Source organism: Festucalex cinctus, chromosome 13, assembly GCF_051991245.1.
Source record: "Festucalex cinctus isolate MCC-2025b chromosome 13, RoL_Fcin_1.0, whole genome shotgun sequence".
In the NCBI taxonomy this organism is placed as follows: Eukaryota; Metazoa; Chordata; class Actinopteri; order Syngnathiformes; family Syngnathidae; genus Festucalex; species Festucalex cinctus.
In genome coordinates, this window is record NC_135423.1 from 20739399 (window position 1) to 20763073 (window position 23675).

The window sequence follows — 23675 nt, forward strand, 5'->3', positions numbered from 1 at the left end:
GACGAGCAGAAGAGCTGATAGGATGTCTGCCATTCGCACTTTTTAAAACGTGACAAACGGACGTTTGGCTTCTACTTTTTGAGAAGATCCTTGAATACCTTTAAGGTGTTCGCGGCCAGTACCTATCCCCTGCGAATGGTGGTGGTTGACTGTAGAGTAAATATAAAAGTTGCTTAATTGGGATGAAGTAGGTGATCAATTGTTTTTTCAAACTCAATCGCGGATCGGTAATCTGCCCAAAAAAAATCCTGATTTCGTAAAGCCAAGTTTTATCATGATACATCACTTTCAATTTTATACTTAGGACTTAATTACTATATCTATTTAGGGGTCCTAGCTGACTAGGAAAAGCTAATATGAGTTGTTGATGTAATTTTTAAAGTTTAAAGATGTAGCTATAATGATTTTGTCAAATTTGTATTTCCTAATTAGAACAGTAAATACCATATCTACACATATAGCAATTTATTGAAACAAGACAACATGCTTCTAAAGTCATTAAAAATTTTGTAAAAAAAAGTTGAGGTTAGCATGTTGGCTTGGCCCTCGGCTAGCGTTCCAGTTTCTCATGTGGCCACTTTACAAAATTAATTGCCAACCCCTGCTCTAGTGTAACTAGATCTTAGGAGATATAAGTTTGGAAATAATCATAATGGCTTTGGAGAGGCTTTTTGTGCAGATATTAAGTTGGCTGTTGCAGAGAACAGTGAACACATACAGCTGTTATCCTCACATGCCCCAAGGCTGCCATATTTGTGCTGGTGCCAATTAATCATGTTTTCCTCACTATCAGCCAGCCGCACATTCATGCCAGAGCACCGATGGTAGATTTCAGACAGTAATGACCACAGAGCTTACAAACCTGATCAGGAACAGCAGGCGGGTTAATGCAAATATACCAACTTGTTTATTGTCCAGAAGAGGAAACTGGTTCTTGTGGTTGAGTATATCTACTTTACATTGTTCCTTTCCATTAGCGTTAGACCAATGCATAAAAATCACATTTTACAGTGAAACACTCATCCAGCAGCTCTCATGCAATTTCTTTGTCTCTGCTTGGCAGGTAATATCACTTCATAAAGTCAATAAACCGAATGTGTAAGAATTTCATCCCTCGACTGTTCATTTCTCAAGACTTCTATACATCACTGCTCTTTATAGTCCTCCTTTACATTTCCTTCTTTTCACACGAGCCATTTTATTTTCAACAAGGGTGGTCAAATCTCCCTTAATTATCTCATGGAAGTCTTTACATTAATTTTGGAACCAGTTGACTTTTACTGTGATAGCATTTAAAATATTGTAGACTAAAACTGGTTCCTACTGCTTGAGTAAGTCTTTTCTTTTAATATGTCCTTTTTGTAGTCTGTGAGGTGTTTGTTGTGTTTCTGTGTATTCAGCCCTGATTCAAATTCGAAAGACAAAGTATGTAAAGTTCCTGTCAGAAAGATTATAACCTATTCTGGTGAGGCTCCCGACTCTCTGGGGGGTACATGTGACCGAGCTCTGTGTGGTCAAAGTACAGTTAGTGAGAAGCAATTCTTTGCTGTCAGCAGTCCTGCCGTATAGTTGGAGCGTGTGACAGAGAGAAGAGAAGAGCCCTTGAATTTGCTGACAGTTTAACTGACAGCAGAGTCTCTAGGCTGCACAAAGGCATTACAATTCTATTACACGAAGGACAGTCAATTTGAAAGTAAAGTAAAACTATTGTTGGGATGGATGGTCATTATAAGCACTTATAACTTGGCGAGAGTGAATCTCGATATTTTCCTTTACAATGCAACATGTAAGCATATTACAAGTAAGCAGACTTAGACATATACTAAACAATGATCGGACACTTTATTAGGTACTCCTACATAATGTATTACCAGGGGTGTCAAACTCATTTTTATTGAGGGCCACTTTGCAGTTACGGCTTCCCTCCAAGGGCAATTATGACGCGAAAGTGTAATGAATGTTTACTAATCTCATCGTATTGTTAAATATGGAAGCATGTAACGTTCAAACGTACTGGCAAATACATACGAACATACTCGTAGGGTAAATGCTACAAACATAGCATATTTTCCCATAATGCCACAGGGTATTACTCGTGCATGCCCAAGTCAATACCCAGTTGCATTATTTGGAAAATGCAGAACATACATAATGCACTGCAGACATAATAAAATCATAAAAGTGATAAATAAACAATGTTTTTACTTAATTTTTAAAAGTATTGGTATAATGTGGGCCAAATCCTTACAACACATTTTGATTTATGTTTTAGAAAAAAAGAGGTGAGTGAACATTCTGATGGGTCAGTTATGATTGACGGGAGAAAAAGCATGAACAATATTTTCCTATAGCAAAAGTTATGTCAATATTTTGATAAAAACTTCAACACATGGCTTATAATTTCAAACCTTTGGACTATGAAAGCCAAGCATAGGAAGCAAAATGTCTTTAGCCAGGCCATAGCCTTCACCAGACAAATTTCAGCCAGAAAAAGCTTCACATTATTATGAGTTTCGGGTGTATCGGAACACAGAGACACAAAAGGTAGGGTTTATAATGGTTTAATTTATAACACGGTATAATTGCCAGGAGAAAATGATTAACAAAAATAGCTTGCACATCAGCAAGGAAACCAAAGTTACACAAATACACTCAAAGGCTATAAACTGCACTATACGAGAACACAAACAATGAAAAAATGAGTTGCGCAGGGCAGGAGAACTAAAGGCGACGTGAATAAATACTGCATGGAGAACAATCACCCAGGCACGAAGCCGAAGAAACAGGAACATAAATTGATGGAGCAAAAGGACTCATATGAATACTGGAACCATGACGCAAAACTAGACATTAGAATCTGGTACACGAGATCTGAATAAGGCACTTGAACGAGGACGCAGCAAGGTTAATACTCCGACGAGGAGTGTCGGCAGTTCTCGTCCTTATATTCTGTTGATGGCAATGAGAAGCAGGTGCGGCGCAGGAGGACACACCCCTCCACTCAATCTGAAACTTAAAAAAACAAAAACACACCACACTGAGAGCACAGCCATGACTTACAGCACGTCCGTCCCCACTCCTGTGAACTATCGTTTATTACAGGACATCAAGGCATAGCATCCAAATCGGACAGAAGGGCATAAAGCCCATCAGATGGAGAATGTATATCGAAAGCAAATGGCAAAATGTACCTTTCATAAATCCTAACAGACATGGCTATTTATTGACCAGTAGGTCCAAAAATCATTTGTCCACACTGATTCCCCCCCGTTGACAATTTTGTGTGCGCGTGTGGCATCATGTAAATGTGCTTGGGCATCCACTCAGCTTTGTATGCCACTAGGTTCTGGTTCTGGATTCAAATCTCTACTAAAAGCTTTCTTTGTTCTTGGCTCCACTGCTAGCTTGGTTATTTCACACAATTGGAACACAAATATGGGTTAAATGTAAACTCTCAATTTCTGAACACTGAGTACATATTGCTATTTGTCTAGTGAGCATTGCGATTTATGAGTGAACAACCTGCCTCTCGGCCAAAAGTCTGCTGGCTGAGCGGGATGCTCACTTGTAACCCCAAACAAGAAAAGTGGTAGAAACGGACAGATTGGATGGATGGATATTTTGACTTGAGATAAAATTATTTGTCAGTGTCCCACTGATATATCATCTCATTTTTTTCATTCATCACAGAAATGATCCCAGCAAAACAACTTTACATCGCCTCAGAGCGCTGATGCAGTCCACCTTTTCAAAGCAGTTAATGAGAAGACTTTTGAAGTCTTGGGGGTTGCTTTTGGGTAGACAATGAGATTTCAGATAAGAAATAATACATTAAAGACAATCTGATGACTGACATTTAAACTACTTATTCATCTACTGTCTGTGGTCTGTGTTGGCCCAGTCTTGCTCTTCCTCCAGTGATGGATATCTACATCAGACCTCCCTTATTTTCATCCGTTCTGACACATACATCAATGTCTCTTGAAGCAAATTTTGGTGCAAGGTTATGAAGTAAAGCAAAGACAAAATGAGGCTGCTGATAGTAATTAGTTTAAAGAAGATAAATTGTGGGATGTAATATGAAATTGTAGAGAATGTGATTAGTGTCAGATACCGTCTATGTCTCATTAGTGAAACATTATTCAGATTACTGGATACAAGGAAGAATATTATCAGATAGCATGATGGTCCACCTTTTTGTCATGTTTTTATTCAGCCTTCTTTGGAGGGGGGGGGAAAAAATGATTCTGTCGATGCTGGACAAAAGCTAAATTTGTCATTTTTCAGTTTCATTTCTCATACCGGTATATATTCAGGGTTTATGCATGTTTACATTTTGAATGAAAAAAGAAAAAAAATGGGTTTACATGCCAATATATGTTCAATCAATTCATCGTTAATGTTACAGCACTTTTTCTTTTTTTGGAATGTGATCAATATTTGGACTTTAAAGCCCCTTTGAAGTGAAAAATGTGTTTCTAAATCCATTATACATGATTGATAATTTGTTGAAAGACTGAAAAGTACTGGGTGTAGTACTGGATTGTGTAGACATTTTAAAACAGCTCCCAGTGATGCACTTTGGTGGCTGGCATTTGTCGAGGCACTAAATATTTATTTATTTATTTTCTTTGCAGAGCGTTTTTGAGAATCAATAACTTCATTTGAGCAGCAACATTCTAACTTTCAGGAGGAGATTATTTATGTATTTTTCAAGTTAATCCCAAGGAACTGATGCAAGGGTTTTCTTAACAAAAACGTGACAACATAATGAATGAACAATTAGTTTTATTTATTTCTGCAAACAGTATTTTTTGGTTTCTTCAATATTTCCAGACTCCACACAAAAAGCTACTGTGGGCTCACTACCTGAGGATCCAAAGAAAGTGAGCTGCTGGTAGAACATCTCCCATGGCAGGGAAATAGCTTAAGATGATGTGCAAGACTGAAAGGATCTAAACTAGATCCAGTCCAGCACAATGCACAATGCACAGCTTCTATAATTATGCTGCTGCCCCCGCAACCCAACCAAGGTAAAGTGGGGAATGAATGAATAGAAAGTTGCACATTTGTTATAACAGATTTGTCAAAAGATTTTGACTTGTCACCAAAGCCCCATTTTTGGTAGTCATTGAGGGATTTTGTATTTTTAAAATGTAAAATGTCACAAATGGATATAATGATCTTCTGTTTGGGATAATAAGCATCCTTAAAGTGTGATTTTCAATTTCTAAAATGTCAGTGCCTGTGGGGAGAGAGTGAAGACATTTCGATTTAAACTCTAATGGACCAAAAAAATATTGCAGGATGCTCAGATTGAGGTACCTTTTGTTTGAATTTCTTGCAGGCTTTCCGGCAGGCTTTTGGTGCTTACAGTATCTGGTTGTTTCTTTTCCTAATGCTTATGACAATATATGGTGGGCGATGTAGCACTATTATCCCCTATAGGTCCCTGTGTGCGTGTGCTCGTGTGTGTGTTAATGTCCCCTCTGTCCTTAAAATGTCTGATTCAATCTTTATTCCACCACACATCTCTTAATCCCGTGACTGTTACTGCTATTTATTTGATTTTGTTTTCTCATCTTGTCTGCATATTGAAGCTGGAGGCCTGACTGCTCTCTAAGATCTCAATAAGTGCACTGAAAACATTAAACCACTCTTTATGCTTTTCAGTTGCAAACATTCACTTTTCATTCCCTTGTCACACAGATGAAATTTCTTGATGTTGACATTGACACTGGTATTTGAGATTCGGAGGGCACAGAGACATACAACAAACTAGATTTACTAGTGGGTTTCATAGTATCATGACTGCTGTCATATGTGGCATTATATGAGCTGACAGCAAGTATATGAAGATGTCTGCTTTGATTGGGCATTGAAAAAAAAAAATAATAATAATTTCGGAGGCAATATCAAATTAAAGAGGTTAAGAATAAATCACGGCTCTTAGCAATCGGGGCTTCAGTGCTTAACAAAAGTCCACTGGTGAAACTGTAGGAATCTGTCCCAATTTTGCAAACTCTATTATGAAACTCAGTAGTAATCAAGCCAAATTATAGACTTAGCAGAAACCTTTCATAAGCTATTTCTAATAGTAATTTCTTAAGTCATTTAAGGAACTAAGTAGTTTTTTTTCTTTTGTTTTGACATATTACATTTTTATTCCATTGTTATATGTCTGAATTCATTTTGTGTCAAAATATACCTGCCTTTTCTGGCATGTTGTGAAAATCAAAGCACTGAATGATGTAGACTTCTTCAACCAAAAGAGTCTGTGTTTGTTTACCACTAATTGGATCAAAGTGTAGACAGTGGAGGAAGAGCAAATGTTTGGGATGACTACACCCAAAGTAATAGTACTGTGCTTGCTGTAATCGTCAAAAACCAATTACTTTATTAAAACAATGTCAGATGTACCTCGATATCCGCTCATAATGTTCGCATTTATAATTTGCTTTGACAGATTTATTTCATACATGCAGGGGTTAGAACATTTGTTTTTATGTTTCATACATGCACAAACATGTCTACCTCATTCACTCAACACTACTGTAGTGCTTTTACGTTGATAAAATAAAGTCCGCTTTTGGTCCGGACCAAACAAGCGGACTAAAGGACTTTTCTGGTCTGACTACAGTGTGCGTGCATAAATGTGTTTTAATTTAGCTCTTTTACTTTACCCTACATCTCAGCATTGTGGTTTCATTTAAAGAGAACCTTTTTTTTTTCCTCTTTAATGTCCAGTTCATGATTTTAGAACAGGGGTGTCCAAACTTTTTCATTTGAGGGCAACATACGGAAAATCAGAAGGACGCAAGGGCCACATGTTATGAAAATAAATTGCGTTTCATAATAAAAATTGTACAAATAATTTATTTGTGCTTTTACATATTTAGAAAAATGCTACAGTTTATAAACCAATTTATTTGTAATATGGCAGTTGGGTTATTATTATAGTTTTGGAATTTTTCATTTTAGTTTTTATTTAGCTTTGAGTTTCGTTTTTTTAAATTTAGTTAGCTTTAATTAGTTTTCAGGGTGGTTCTGTTAGTTTTTTTTTTTTAATTAGTTTTAGTTCTTTAATAAATGCTTAGTTTTTAGTTAGTTTAAGTATTAGTTTTTTGTTTTTTAATGTGTATTACTTGTGCACAATATTTTTTATTTTGTTTGTGTTTAGTTAGTTTTGTAAACATAAAATGTAGTTTCAGTTAGTTTTCCTTTTTTAAAAAGCATCTTCGTTTTTATTTTGTTAACGAATTTTTTTTTTTTTTTTTTTTTAGTTATTTTGTTAGTTTTAGTTAACTAAAATAAACTTTAATAGCACCTGTGTTTTTCAACACCCTCCCTTCTTACTTTGACCAACATTTTTGTTTTTATTTTATTTGAACTGAGTCAAATGCCATTTTTAACATATGTCACGGGCCACTAAAAAGTGGACGGTGGGCCTCTAATGGCCCCTGGGCCGTATTTTGGACACCACTGTTTTAGAATGTCAGACTGTTATTCAGTCTACACTCTACAGGTTCGGTAAATACTATGATGATCTATTGTGAACTTCCCAGCACACATTTTTGGTGAAAACACTAACTAAATCAGTTTGAAGCGGGCCACATCCAACGAAGTCCTCTACCCCTGCCTTTGGTTCTCACCAAAGATCCTTGTGTGAGTGATAGGTTTGTTTGTATTCATGGTCTGAGCAGGCTTAAGTTTAGATCGACTTACTGCCACCCGGTTGTCACTCCGCCAGATGCATCTCCGACGACATTCCCTATGATGTCCAGTCTACACATCTTTGTGGAGACAGGTTGCATTAACAATTTATCCTAATTTCTTTTCCAAAACCATTACATTCTTCTTAAAAATATTTGAATATGTTAATGTTTATAGTTGAAAGAAAAAAAACAAAACATTGCTAAGTTGAGTCGATGCACAAGTAAACAAGGGAACCTGCAATTGTCACTTATGTTCCTTACTCATTTGCTCCCAATAACATGTGAATACGTTTTTTTTTATGTTTTAAGTGTCCCAAAGACGTATTTATAGTTGGTTTTTTTTTTTATGCTAGAGCTTACAGAAGGCTTTGATGCAGCCTCTCAACTGCAAAGAACGGTTGCAGGAATGGTAGTTATTACACAAACGGCCAGCAGGTGGCAACAGAGCAAAGGAGATCAACCAGGGCCATCTAGAAAAAAAGATCAATTACAATTTTGAATAGATTTGTGAAAACTGATGAAACTTAGCTGTCTTCTAATGCTAATTGCTGCAAAACGGAAACAGATAGAAACACGTATTTTTTTTCCTGGTGAAAGAAGAGACTTTAATCTTTCATTTGATAGGGTCCATGCTTTTATAGCAATAGAACACAATGTTCTGTGGGCCTAATCCAGTGGCATTAATCCAGTAAAATAGCCAGGAGCGAACAGGATCGCTTCTGTGAAAATGGCTGGGAGTGAATGAGTTAAGAAAAAATTTAATGAGGTTTATTTATTTATTTATTTATTTTTGCCGGAATGACGTTTTTGGTGTGTGCAAGAGTCTCTGTAGTTCTGCTTTTCATTTGAACCCTAGGAGGACTAGAGTGAGTTTCTGCCTGGCTCAGTGGGAAGAGTGCATTACCCAGTAAGTGGAGCACTGGTTATTCCAACTCCGCCACCTCTAGTTCATTTTGAAGTTCAAATTTCTCACAGTAGAAATCCAGCACCTGCTGTGTTAAAGTGAGCTTGGCCCATGAATGACTTTTAGAATTCTAAGCTTCGCCTGATAGAAGGGCAATCAAGTGAAATATCACCGTCTAGCTAACACCACAGGCAGGAACAATGAGATGAGCCGGTGATTTGGAGAACTGCTCCCAGATTATTATTATGGTTTTTTTTTGTTTTTGTTTTTTTTTAATCTATTGATCAAACTGGGAAAGATACTGAAAACCCCCCCACAATATTCCTCATTATATTTATTTAGTTACCGTACTTATTTAATCAACATAATTCAGGCACAAGAAACAGTCTTAACTTTCTTTGTTTAAATATGTGGATCAGTGCAATAGGCTCACCAGGCAGGGAGATATTATTAATTACATAATTTGAGTTTATATTGAACTTCGACGTGTGGATTCACCCACATTTATCTTCAATGCTGACATCTGTTTCGTTGCTCAAAAAAAGTTGAATTCAGTCAATTTATATATGGCGCAATTCTGCACACATTGCAGATTGCTTTCTCGTATTCCTTTTAAATGCACACAACACTTTTTACAGCATATAACAGACAACAGGCCTGATAAGCCCAGAGGAACTCCAAATTGCATTCACGTGCTGGTTGTATTTCACAAAGCATAACAAATACAGACGAGGCATGTTATTGTATTTTTCTCTAGTTGAGAGCTCTTGTAGGCTCAAATGTCACTTTTTTACTTTTTTTTTTTTTTTTTAAGACAGTGAGATGCAGTTGTATGGTAAATATGATGTTCCATACTGTAAATCGCTCAATTTGAAAACTTTGCTTATGTGTTCGGTGTCAGATAGTGTGCAGCCATTGGAGTGTCTGGCTGTAACTGAGTGTTGAAATGGAGACAAATGTCACTAGTATTTAGGTTGGATTGGCGAAAACGCAAGCAAAAACAAAAACCTGTGCATTAAAATACAAGTTGCACACAAAAAGTGATGCAGCTCAATTTAATGGAGTAAAGACATTGTTTCTTAAGAAAAATACTCAAATAAAAGCTCAGCTCTAGAGGCTGCCAGCTGCTTGCTTTTAAGAGTGGAAGCAAAGCCCACAGTGTGAAACATCATTTTAACTCATGTGGCGCATGGACACATCACCAAACAAACTGCCTGCCCACACAAACCAACTCTGTTGACAACATCGAGAAATCAAGCTGGTGCCTAAGGCAGCTGTCATGTAACACTGCGCTGTGCATTCAACAGAACTCTACAGTCACCACTGTACAAACTGTTCAAACCACATTCTCAAACCAAAGTCTAATGAAATGAGGTAAAACAAAAATAATTTGTTAGTCTTCTGTTCAATGATGGATCATTCTTAAGTATACTCAGAGGCAAGATAATCCATAGTACAGATTGGTGTTTGAGAATAACAAGATGTTTAATTGGACTGGATAAATTGGAAGCTATACAGTGTGTGGCTTAAATGTGTCTGCGCGGTATGCAGTAACTTTAAATCTGAGGGACTTACAGAAATGGGTTAAGAAACAAATAATGAGATATGACAGCATTATGCTAAAAATGCTTTCTTTCACACCATAAAATACAAAAACGGCTTGCTGTCACTTTAATGTTAAGCAGTTAGAAAAAGAAGGCCACTGTGGGTTGATTCCACACTTAACACTTCACTGTCATTTAATTCCCATCCTACGTGTTGTTTTTCTGACTGTTTTGTCAGTCTCCTGATTACTTCATGACTTGATGATTGTGTTATGTCCATTAATAAATTTGTTTATTTTTCCTCATGGGTAGGGTAATCTGCTCTTTGCCACTCTGAAGCTCTCCATGGATTTGGAAATGTAGACTTAAAAACCCCCGAATATGATTAATGTGCAAGGATACATTTCTTGCAGAGCCTTTGTGTTTATCGTGCAACACACCTGTTAGAATGTGTTTGCTTTTGTTTTGAAGTGTGGACTGAGTACAAAGATTGTTGCTTTTTGTCCTTGTGTCACCCGGAACATTAAGAATATGGTCAACTAGGCTGATGGATTACATTTGTCAGTAGCTGCTTGCTTGTTCGCAACACTGCTTACAGGCTTAACCCAAAGATCAAAAGTAAGGGTCCAAGGCACTAAACCTCACTTTCTAAGTGTGCATGTCTTTGTGTTTTTGCTATAAGTGAACCAACCTTAAGTTGTACCACCTTTAAAGAAAGATTGCCTTTGTGTTTTAGAAGTGAGCCCTTTTTAAAATGTTCCACAAACTCTTGATTAGGCAATTGATTTTGTTTCCCATCATATCATGATGAATTATGAATACAAAATGTGCCATGGGAGATAACTCGCTAATCTTTGTCAGAAATGCCAGCTTGAGAACCTACAGTATAGTGGACCTCCACATAGTGATGGTATGTATTTAGGAAATTCTCAAGACCATATCTTAAACAGGTAAATTCAGCAAAGGCATACAGTATATAATAGGTGTGCTAAAGGATGCATGTGTTGGACAACTTAAGCTGACAACAATGCTTGACAGTGCAAGACGGAACATAGAGGATTATCATGGTAAATTTAAGTCTGGCTGACTTGGTTGCATTCAAATGGTAGGATGCATTTATTCTAACGAGAGATATGCACATGGGGAGGGAATACAGTCATACAAAGTCAAGTGCTTATGTTCAAAAGCCTGCAGCAATTGGAAAGAAGTATTCTCTGGGGAGTCAGTGCTAGGAAATCGAAATACAACTAAATCTAGCAACTGCAGGAAGTGAAGAAAAAAAAAATAAAGTTGACTCCCTCTGTCAGTATAAGTTGTAATAAAAACTGAACTACTACATCTTTTGGACTTGGAGCAGAGAAAAGTCTTGCATTGGCAAATAATATTTCCAAGAAAAGCACAAGTAGCTTCACACATCATTTTGATGATGTTCTCATTCAACCCAAAAGGTTAACTTGCGCTTGCTTGAATACAAAAAAAAAATTGCAGTGTCAAATGAAATTCTGGGAAATTCTGACCCATGACTTTGTTGCCATGCTGGAAATGATAAAGCAATGAATACTCTCATTCTGCGTGAAAACATGTATTCCATTAATATTAGGGATGAGCGAGTACATAACTACCCGTATCTGTATCTGTATTCGGAGGAGGCTTTAACCAAAAATGGGTGGGGCTTCCTTTTTTTTTTTTTTTTTTTTTTTTTTTTTTTAAGTGAAGGAACTATTTACAGAACCTGCTTTTTTTTTTAATAAGTCAAAATGTGAATCTTTTTAAGTTGTATGAATAAGTATTTATAGAACAATCTTAACATTGACATTCATGTTTTTAAATCACAATAGTAAAGAAACTATTTACATACTTTCTATTTTTTAAGAAACTCAGGAAAATAATGCAGAATTTTTCTTTTCTTGCGAAGGCTTTCACATTAGAGGGCATGCGGTCGAGTATGAAAACAGAAGCAAAATAGTCGCTAAGCCTGTTTTTGTTCTCACAATAGTGAACATCTGTGCTGTTTACAGTTGCTTTAATCCCAAAACTAGAGATAAGAAATCATTCTTTCTGACACCAGCAGTGATTGTAAACCAGAGGGGGGGGGGGGGGACAAAATAAAGTTGTGTGAAAGAAAAGGATCAAGTATGGCTATCAGATGTTCAACGTAATCACCTTGCACAAACAAGACATACAAAGATATGCTCTGATCACTTCATATCTGCTACTTGTTTCTTTTCCATGTGTAGTGGGTCATAGGATTAATCTATGACTGTAAATTTTAGGCAGACATGACCTTTTTGTAGATCGATGCAAGTTTCAGACCACATTGTCATTCAACATTAATCTGTTTATAATAAAGGAATATCTCTTTCCTGCTGACTATTTTCACACGTTAATTACAACAATTTGTACTCGTACTTGATGCCTGCTGAGTGGTTTGTTGCAAGCCAGTTTGTTGCTTTGTTAGGAGCTAGCAAACTAAGGTAGCTGGAAAGGTTTTGACATAGGGCAACGAAAAGTTTATCCGGACTCAAACGACTTAATGAACAATGTTTTACACAATTAACGTGATCGACATCATGATCAACCTACTGTGTCAACCAAAAGCAATATACCTTTACTATGAGACAAAGATTGCTTTATTGAATACAGCCAACATCCTTTACCCATCCAGTCACAAAGTATAATAATAATTAGGGGTGTTAAAATTTTTTTTAAAAAAAATCGTTTCGACGATATATCGCGATACTACATCGCGCGATTCTCGAATCGATTCAATAATCGGCAGAATCGATTTTTTTTTTTTTTTTTTTTTTTAGGATTCACACCTTGAGCATGGAAGAATGTTATATGAACGGAACATTAAGCCTTAATATTTTATTTTAATGCTGTTCAAACATGAAACAGATTACAACCTCTATAAGACTGAAATTTCAGATAAATAAATAATACATTTTCATATAAATCTTACACTCTACAAGCTTACTGATTAGTATTTTCTAAATTTGAATGAAAAAAAATCGCAACAATCGACTTATAAATTCGTACCGGGATTAATCGGTATCGAATCGAATCGTGACCTGTGAATCGTGATACGATTCGAATCATCAGGTACTAGGCAATTCACACCCCTAATAATAATAATAATAAACATCAACAATATTTCTTTTTTTTTTTTAATGAATTTGGTGAAGAACGGCGGGCACCCCTTGCCTCGCATACAATCAGGAAATGTCCGTGCCACAGAGTTAATTCAATTCAATATGTATTCATTTGTCATTGTGCAAATAATATCGTTATGAGCAACAAATACTGGCATAGTACTTGCTGCGTCGATGTCGGCCAATCAGATAAGATAACAGGGACGACAGAGCCCCACTTGGCACCAGATGACCGGCCCTGCAGAATCACCTCCGAAATGGTTCTAAAATGTGTTTCCATTGTAACCGCTCAGCCCCGAAAACGTCACAATGGAACGCCAACATCTGGGGCCGACCAAAGCTAATCGGTCTGGAACCAGTCCAGTGGAAAAGCAGCATTGCATACCAGTCAAATTAGTGAATAAATATTTATGACCACCCACCAAAATGGATTTTTACCCGCATTTGGCGTGTTGGCAGGTGTTAATTTTCAGTCTTGCCAACAACTTTTCATTACCCCACCCCAAATAGTAGAATGATCAGTTAAAAAAAAATAAAAAAATCTGAAACTTTGGTGTTGCTGTGTGCAGGCCGAGCATTAACGCATTTAAGGCAGATAAATAAACTCTGATGGATTATATGATTTTCAGGTGTACACAACTTACATTTCAATCTCGAAGTGTGGAAAAAAGTAGATGAGGTAGTCAGGTATTTGCCTGACTACCTCATCTACTTTTTGGTAGTTTAAGAACTGTGTTTAAGCTTTCCAGTATTCAGCCCTGCTAAGGGCAAGCTCAGTCCCAGGCACTATGCCAAGTTGTCCATCACTGCTCATGTCACTATTGCTGCTTACCTTTGGGATTTTTTTTTTCTCTTTTCTACCCCACTGTTAGCAGCTTGTTTCCATCCTGCTGTGACAGGCTGCTCCTTGTCCTTGACCATGGCTGGAGGCTCTCAGTGCAAGCTGCATGGCTTGATAGTGATAATCTTTATGCCAGCCTGCTAAATCACCTCTGGCTACTGTATGTATCAGTGTGTTCCCAACACTGGAAATGGTTGGTGGTGTATCATGTATCTCATAGCAGCTTACTGTCATACAAACAACAGTAGTGTATCTACAGTTACCAAATTGACAGCAAACTAACTTCCTTAATGGGGCTTACTTATAGATAGAGCACAGTGCACTCTGTTGGAGTGACCTCACACTGGAGATAAGAAGGTGTACCTCCGACGTTATCGCTTTCACAATGCTCCAGTTGATGGGCCCTTACATAGATAACACCCAACACTAAATCACACATATGGACAGTGTTGCAAATACATGAAAATAAATGTAGGTAGAAAGAAAATAATGGAAAACATCTGGTATAAAAATCATACACTGGGAATAAGAAGAACAATGTCAAACTGATAGTCAAAAAAGTTCTCAATGTGCGTTTTCATCTTAGTGATTAATCACAAAATGAAATTAACGATTGAGAACACAGTGAATTAAAAAATAGAGCAAAGTTCTAGTATACGGAGAATATTGGGGAGGAAATTTTATCTATATTGTACTACCTAATTTTCAAAGATAACAATACGTCATGTCTCTGCTCAATTTTTATTTTATTTTATTTTATTTATTTATATTTTTTTAAGTGTACCTTGAGTGTCACTGGGCGGATCTTCCTGAGACACATCTGCTGCTGGTTAGCAATCAGCGAAGCGAGTCATTTGGCGTCAGACTGTTTGTTTGTTAACCTCTGTGTACCAATTTGTTAATCTTGACTCCCAACGTTGATAGCTTGTTTCGCCTTACCTTGTTTTTGATTCCTTGGATTTTTTTGGGGTGTTTTTTGTAAGTATATTTTATGGTTTAGTTGTATTTGCTCTTTTTTGTAAGTCATTTGTGTTGATTTACTGTTTCCGCGGTTGTGCGTCCACTTTGTGTTCATTTTGCCGCTTACCATTTGGTTTTTCGTTTCCCAGGGTTTGGGTTAACCAGTGTCCCAAATACAGCGGGATCAAACTTCTCAGCCTCACCGCATACAGTTGCAGTCAAAATTAAAGAAATAAACTATTATTAAAAGTGGTTTGATCTAAATTCAACACAAAATGCTACTTTTAATGAATACTGTAGTCTCAAATGTATTGAACCCCTTCAGCTGAAGCATCAATTCAGTACATGGTACATCCGTGTTTCTTTTGGAAAAAATATCAAATGATGATGATTTATTTTATGCTGAAGAACATAACTTGGAATTGCTCCCACCTGTGTATTTTATTTTATTTTTTTGTAAAGAAAAGTATGTTGCAGTTAATCTCTATCAATTGTGTTTCTTGCTAAAACAAGAAAATAAAATGTTGCATTAAAAACAGCATAGCCATTTGTGACCTGAACAAAACTTGAAAAAGTATTATCTTTGACAAACATTATACAGACAAAGCCAAAATATTTACATTACTGGTACTGATTTTGTCCAATGAAAGTAACGTTCAAACTGATGAACATTTATATTTGAAAGAAAGAAAAAGTTTAGCAGTGTTGACATTAAATATCTTGTTGGTGTCGTGTATTCAGTTGAATATAGCTATGAAATTAATTGCAAATATATTGTTTTTCTTTACACAACATCCAGACTTCATTGCTTATTTCTTACAGTAAAAGAAATAAGGCCTAAATGGTTGTCATTGTACAGTGGCAATGTTAGTTTATCTTATCTTTTCTTACAGTAAATAATCTTTCTTTGCAGTCAAGAAGAGCCAGTCTCGATCCTTCCAAAGGGCTGTAAAAGCAAATCAGAGGAGCTTGGACACTTGTGTAGCCACTGCTGTGTGAAATGCATTTACACTTGACTTCCTCTCTTCAAGTCTGATGGTGCTTCACAATATGCGGCTAGCTCAGATATGAGCTGGGCTGTGAGCCACATGATACTGCGTATAGAAGTGGCCGGGCGTAAGAGAGTTTGCAGGAAATTGTAGGCATATAGGTATGACATATGTTGAAAATTGGAAGAGAAGGACACTGGTGACATTGTTTTCTTTATTCCAAACCTTCTGCTAAGATTGTGATGATGCTTTATGTAATTTACTATTAATTATCCCTCAATGACTCCTTGTCAGTAGTACCATGGGTACATGAGACAGATTGATAAATAGCTGCAAATGTTTGATTTGTTATAAATATTTTATTACAATGTAAGGTACGTAATGTCTTGTTTTGGAGCGGTTCCAGAAATAATAGAAATGTGGCTTCAAAGCCCAGCAAGCTGCTTACAAGATTTTCAGTGCTTCTCTTTGGTGATTATGTGGCTCCCAGGGCGTTCATCAACAGTGTGCCGAGGAAAGGTGCTTGACTAGGTTAAATTAAATCACATTACCCAACATTCTATTATAGATACAAGCCCCAAAGTACAGTCTATGAGACAGGGCTGTAGTCAAGTGTCTCACACCTTAGTGGATCACAGCTTTACTCCAGAGCTTCCACAACCAACAGGATTTATCCTGATGAATATTACACCACTAACTGCTAACTAGCCGCTGCAAAGCTAACAATAGTAAAAACAAAAAAAGAAATAATAATAATTGGTTCTGTGAAACATTGAAAAAAAAATTTACTGAGTGGCCAGACCGATACGGTGAGAGGAAAAGTCGAGTCGATAAAAATATAGATGTTGTCAATGGCCGAGTCGGAGACAAGTCCGAGTCAAATGTCTCGGAGTCCGAGTCATGTCTGGGACAATTAAAAAAAAAAAAGTGTCTAGTCCGGACGCAAGTACTTAAGCCTGGTATGAGGACATACTTATTCTTGTGTTGAATGTTTTGTTGTTTTTGTTGGTCGGACCTTGCACAGTAGTTTCTGCAGTCAACGCGATGCCGTCTAATTATGGCGAGGGGATAGATGGCAGTTCTTTCTTGTTAATCCATACACAGACAAAGCAATACGGGTAATTAATTTGCCATAAAGCACCAATGGCATGCCTAAATCAATAACACAACAAGTCTGGTATACAGAGGATGGCACAAGATGACTGGACTGTGATTCTGGGTCTAACAACACAGAACATGCCCCAAAACACAGTCATTTCAAACATAAGTGAAATAACCAAGTTACATTTACGTTCATTTAATTGATGCATTCCACTGCACTGTAGCAGAAATAATTGGAAACTGGCGTTATACAGATTTAACCTGACAAATTTTGTTGTGAAGTAGTTGCATGAAAATGTCTATAATGTGCCAATGTGAAGTCAGTATTTGTATTCTTAGTTAGCCAGAGGGTCGGTGTCTGTTTCAATGTCCAGCCCTTGATACCATCCTTTTTAGATGATGTCCTACCGTAGCTGGTGTGCAACTGCACTGCCAGGGGCCTGAATGTGCTCCCTTATGTCTGGTCATTGGTTGGACCTCAGTTGCTTTACCAACTGACTCCCCTGGCAGAGCAACCACAGAATGTTTAACCTCTATCTTTTCTTTTGCCCTTCAAAGAAGGACAAAACATTTACAACATATCATCAGTACTGGATTGTTGTAGGAGTGTTTAATGTGATCCATCACATAACACTGACAGCTCTTTGATGATTGTGTGAGAAATTGTTTGTGGCTTGAACGAATGCACAACAAGGACAACAAAGGTCACAGGTGTTGGATATTCACAACGAAACAGCAAAGAGTTACTTTTTCCTTGTTTTCTTTTGTTAAATCTAAGAAGGAATTCCAATGTGATTGTTGTATTTTCTCCACCAACGTAATGCATGTGGAACCAGTAACACTTACGTTATTGCAGGGAACTTTCAATAATGTAACATATCGTGAAGATGAGGAAAAAAATTATTTCCACATAGTTAGTGATTTAAAAAGTCCACTTCAGCTTACATTGGAGGTCTAGGGAAATTAACACTGTAGCCCAGAGGTGCCCAAGTCCGGTCCTCAAGAGCCCCTATCCAGTCTGTTTACCATGTCTCTCTCCTCCAACGCAGCTGAATAAAATCAAGCTCATCAGCTCAAGCTTTGCAGAAGCCTGATAACGACCCTGACCATGAATCAGGTGTGTTGGTGGAGAGAAACATGGAAAACAGGCTGGATAGGGGCTCCCGAGGACCGGACTTGGGCACCCCTGCTGTAGCCCTTCATCAGGCATGGAAAAAAGTTGTTTTGTTTTGAATCTTTAGACATGATGCCAGGTGGAAACAACGTTATGTGGCATGCATATATTTTAAAAGATAAAATATATGGCCAAATTTGGGGAGAAATGATGAGTTATTTTAGATTTCTGTGGCGATTCTGTAAATATTTCACCACTACATTCTTGACACATGCCTTTGTTTTCTTTTTCTATGACGTTCGCTTTGCTCCTCTATGTCCTGTAAAACCCTGTGAGACTTCCAACCATTGACAGTCTACAGTATCTAAAGCTCCACAGTAAAACCCTTTAACTGTATTAAACTGTCAAGATGTCACTGAGTATTATTCAGCTCACAGCCGTCCAGGGTTTTAACATGCAGCTCGGCAGAGTGGAGTTTTTTTTTTTTTTTTGAAAGACTTGTGCAAGTGTGGCTTAGCTTCACTATACATTTTACGATAACTATTCATTAATTCTTCCTGTGTGGATGAAACTAAATATGTGTGACTATGGAGTTAAATTAGGGCCAAAAGTTTTGTACTTGAAAAAATAAAACTTGAAACTGAAAATTGTTGTGTTGATCTTGAATTTCACAAAATATAAAAAGGTATTGTCTCCGGTTCGAGTCCAGGCGCGGACCTTCCTGGGTGGAGTTTGCATGTTCTCCCCGTGCCCGCGTGGGTCTTCTCCGGGTACTCCGGTCTCCTCCCACATTCCAAAGACATGCATGGCAGGTTAATTGGGTGCTCCGAATTGTCCCTAGGTGTGCTTGTGAGTGTGGATGGTTGTTCGTCTCTGTGTGCCCTGCGATTGGCTGGCAACCAGTCCAGGGTGTCCCCCGCCTACTGCCCAGAGCCAGCTGAGATAGGAGCCAGCACCCCCCGGGACCCTTGTGAGGAATAAGCGGTCAAGAAAATGGATGGATGGATGGATGGATGGATGGATGGATTGTACATATCAATGTTATTGCTCAATATCACCCCAGAAGAGTGCATTCCCAGTGAAATGTGAATTGGTACTGTGTTCTAGTGATACATATTTTAAACTGTCAATAATAATAATAATAATAATAATAATAATAATAATAATAACTAACATCTTTTAAACTGCGTTTGAATTGAATTTTATTTTTGAAAACCGATCCTTTATTTTGAAAAGCGGATGTCGTTCTCCGTGAAAGCGTCTCTTCCAACACACAAACTTAAATCCTACAAAAGGGCGAAAAGAAATAAATGAAGTGCGGCGGAGTTGACCGCGTAAAAAGAAAAGTTGGCTAGCTTTACCTCAGTTGTTTACAACGCAGTGCTTGCTTGTGGCCGATACTTAATGCTACCGATAGCTCAGCTTTGACAAAGTCCCCCATTTATAATGCGTCACGCCAAAAAATGTGTTGTCACAAAAAAACAGCCCCTTACTGTTTGTTATGATTTTGCAACACTTATTTAGCATGTCTCACCTGTGCATTCGGTTGTCCTGGCGGCAACCGGCCGGACGCCAGCGGGAGAATACGATGCGTTCACAATACCGACATCGACATCGGACATATTAGACGCTTAAACGTCGCTGTTGTACGGCAAACCTGGCACAACCTATTGCTGCTAGACCGTAAATGGTGCTGAGTACTGTCTAAAACAGACTTTGAAGTGGAATTTTGTCACTGATATCAATTCACATGCTGCCAAACACACGAATATGGTGTATATATGTTGAGTTAAGAGTTCTTTTCATTCCTACGTTCCCTGAAGGCACTGTCACTGGGGGGTGTTTCCAAAGCGCTTTTGTGCAGCTGTCACTCATGATTCCACGCCCCGCTCAGTTGACACCACGCCCCCACGTAACATTCGGGTCAAAAGTCTGAAACTGAAAAAAAAAAGATCTGAAAGTGAAAAACGATTTGAAAGTGAAAAAAAAGTTTTGAAACTGAAAAAATGTGTTGAAACCCAAAAAAATAAGATCTGAATCTGAAAAGAAAAAAACATGCAACTGAAAAAAATAAGACCTCAAATGTCAAAATATATATGGAAGCAAAAAATGAAAATAAATAATTTGTTCAAAGGCAGGACCGAAGTGAATCAAAATTAATTTTGACCCGAAAAAACTTTTCACATGCTTATTTTTATTTTGAATACCTTTTTATATTTTGTGAAATTCAAGATCAACACAACAATTTTCAGTTTCAAGTTTTATTTTTTCAAGTACAAAACTTTTGGCCCTAATTTAACTCCATATGTGACATAAAGGAAGATGTGAATATGTGGACGATTACACTGATGCCTGTAAGTTATATTTGTTTGTTTGTCATATTAATTTCCTCTGAAGAGCTCTTTTTTATTTTTTATTTATTATATATATATATATATATATAATTAAAATTATATGTGTGACAAGATTTACTCTGAATACCTCAAGACTTTGGCCCTTGTAGGACTGTCATGGCTGACAAGTCTCTTCACCATTTAATGGTGGAAAGCGACAATGCCTCTGGATTGTACTTTGGTGTCTGTTTTCCTTTTCAAGGTGACCGCAGATTGTGGATGAGGATCTTGAGGGACTCAACAGAGCTACTTCACCTGCATATCTCAGATGCCTCCTTGTGAAGAAACATTAGACATGTCCAAATAGGATGAGGCCTGAGGGCAGACCGAGGACATGCTGTAAGGTCACCGTCTCACAGCTCCCCTGAGAATTGCTCAGTTTCCTTAAGGTGGTGTCAGAGCTGGGCCTCCCTTCTTGGACTGCTGGAATTGACTTGGATCCTGATGGACTCAGGATAATGGATTCTTATTTCAGCACCTTCATTTCAGCAAGTCATATATACGGTACTGTAGAGCGTAGCAGAAAATCACTCCTGACTAGGCTGACATTTTGTGCCGTGTATAATGTAACTTGACATGGCCTTGTCAATTTCATCCACATCTTAGATAATTACATTTTTAGACCACAAGCTTTAACATTGACAGAATCAAAGGAATGACTATAAAAAGAGGACGTTTAGTGTCTTTACAGAGTCTCTCCATCAAGCAAGTTCAAAGGTCAGCTCATGCTTCTCTAGGTCTACTGAATGCCAAACATATAACGTATTCGTTAAACTGTGTTTCAGACAACCAATTCAGAGAAATGCCTTCCAAGACAAACAGAGCAGTGATTGTGATTGTTTGAGGGTGTGGGTAATATTTAATGCATAATATAAGAAGTCTGAGAAAGACTGCTCTAAGTAACTCTTTTGGGATTTTGTGCAAAGACTTCCCCACATTGTCCAAACCAAAGTTATAAAAGGGACCATTTTTAATTGAGAAGAGTTATGAAACTGCAATTCTTGCCATTTGTTCAATCTGTAATAGTGTTCTAGAGTTTACAAATGCAATTTCAAATGATTCAAATGTAAGTTTTTGAAAATGGCAGGTTTTCATGTAAAACCTGAAAACTCACTAACTGCAAAAGTCCTTTTAAACAACCACCGCTGTTTACTTTAGATCATAGGTGTCAAACTGCATTCCTCGAGGGCTGCAGTTCTGCAGGTTTTCGAGGTTTCCCACTTTCAACCCAGCTGACTCATATTTAAGCTCATCAGCAAGCTCTGCAGGAGCCTGGTAATTATCCTGATCCTTGAATCAGTTGCGTTGGAGTAGAGATACCTCGAAAACCTAAAGGACTGCGACCCTCGAGGAATGCAGTTTGGCACCTTTGCTTTAGATGGAACCCAGGGGCTGCTGATACAATGAAAACAGTGGGACCCAGAATTTAAACCCTGTGGAATGCCATACTTTCTGTTGCACATGTGAATTCATATTGCACATTTTAGTCCCACCACTCGTGAAAGAATTGCAAAACTAAAGAAATCACACAACACACCATAACAACAGCCACAATCCCTGCAGCACAGATAGACCGAGCAAAGTAGTAGGATCACCTGCAGCCAATGATGGTCAAATGAGGCGTATCATCACGAATCATTTGTCGGGTGTAGGTCTTGACCTCTGACATGCCCCTGAGACAGACTCACCGAGCCCCTGGGGTTCGATCGAACACAGGTTAGGAACCACTGACCTATAACTTGTTTTTTTGTGTAAAAACGTTTGGGAAGTAGAAACTCAAAAGTCGTGCAAAATGCAAGGGAGAAAGATAATGAACAATCATTTACCATCCTCCCCCTCGCTTCTCGTACACATTGAGAAGAGGAAATGAGGAGGGAAAAAAAAAAGACGTCTGAATTGCCTGACATGAAGTAAGAGGTGTGAAAAAGGAAAGGAGCTAAGATACAGTATCAGGAGAAGACAGGGACATAATATGTGGCTAAAAAGAGGTATTGATTCATTACAATAACATCTGTGAAAATTGTTTGCAAAGTAGACATATTTCACAAAGTATTCTTGTCAATGACAGACATACAATACCACACAAGTGAAAAAGGTGAACTGCTGTAGGCCTACTTTATTTGCTAACAGGCTTTCCTGGTTCATTGAGGATGATCAACAAAGAGATGATTCCATTATAATTCTGGTGTTAAGACAAGCAGCATCTGGCCATTGTCTCAACGCTGGATGCAAGAGATGATCCTGATCCTGATCATTTGTCGTTAAGGGAGCAAAATGAGGCAAAAGTATCAGCTTTAAATGTATTCACCAATGTACTTTATGTTCCCGCCCTCTTCTGTGATCACAATGTTTGGGTAAGTGACTGAAAGGACAAGATTGCAAAGATTTTTTATGATTTTCTGTCATGAGATTTAATAGCCTAAATATTAATACAGTACGGAATGGGACAGATGTCCAACAGTACATTTTAACAGGAGGCCAAGAGGCCTGTTAATGTTCCGGGGGCATTAATTTATACACAATCAACCAATGCAGTTCCACATTCAGCAGACATTTTTAGTCAAGTCAGGAAAAGCTGTTTATACCCAGTCTGTCTTTTTTTGGTTGTTGTTGTTATTTCAACAGTACAGTGATGAAACACCTGCTCTCTGCTATAAATATAAATTACATCTTTTTTTACACCATTCTGTGCTATATTTTAAGAGGTAATTGATATTATATTCCTCATTGAGACGGAGAGAGCTGATATTCAGCCTCATACAGAAAAGAGTTTGGGATTACTTGCATTGATTTATGTATTGATTTTCCAAGGCAGATTTTTTTTTTGTTCCTGAGAGTGAACAGTATTTCTTATTTGAGTGTTGTTGAATTTGCAACATTCAATTTACACTCTGCTCCGCATTTTAATTTTTTTTGTTTTCTGGGTGATTTGTTGTAAACACATGACAGCGTGGCTAGAGGA

At 37.6% G+C, this 23675-nt stretch overlaps 1 protein-coding gene across 1 annotated transcript in view; it reads right to left on the reverse strand.

Moving 5' to 3' along the window:
• Positions 1-2708: 2708 nt before the first annotated feature.
• The window catches only part of LOC144033574 (uncharacterized), a 35721-nt gene continuing 14754 nt past the window's right edge, over positions 2709-23675 (reverse strand). Inside the window, exon 3 of the mRNA XM_077541759.1 lies at positions 2709-3012. Coding sequence (XP_077397885.1) covers positions 2851-3012 — 162 coding nt within the window. The 3' untranslated portion in view covers positions 2709-2850. The remainder of the gene's footprint in view (positions 3013-23675) is intronic.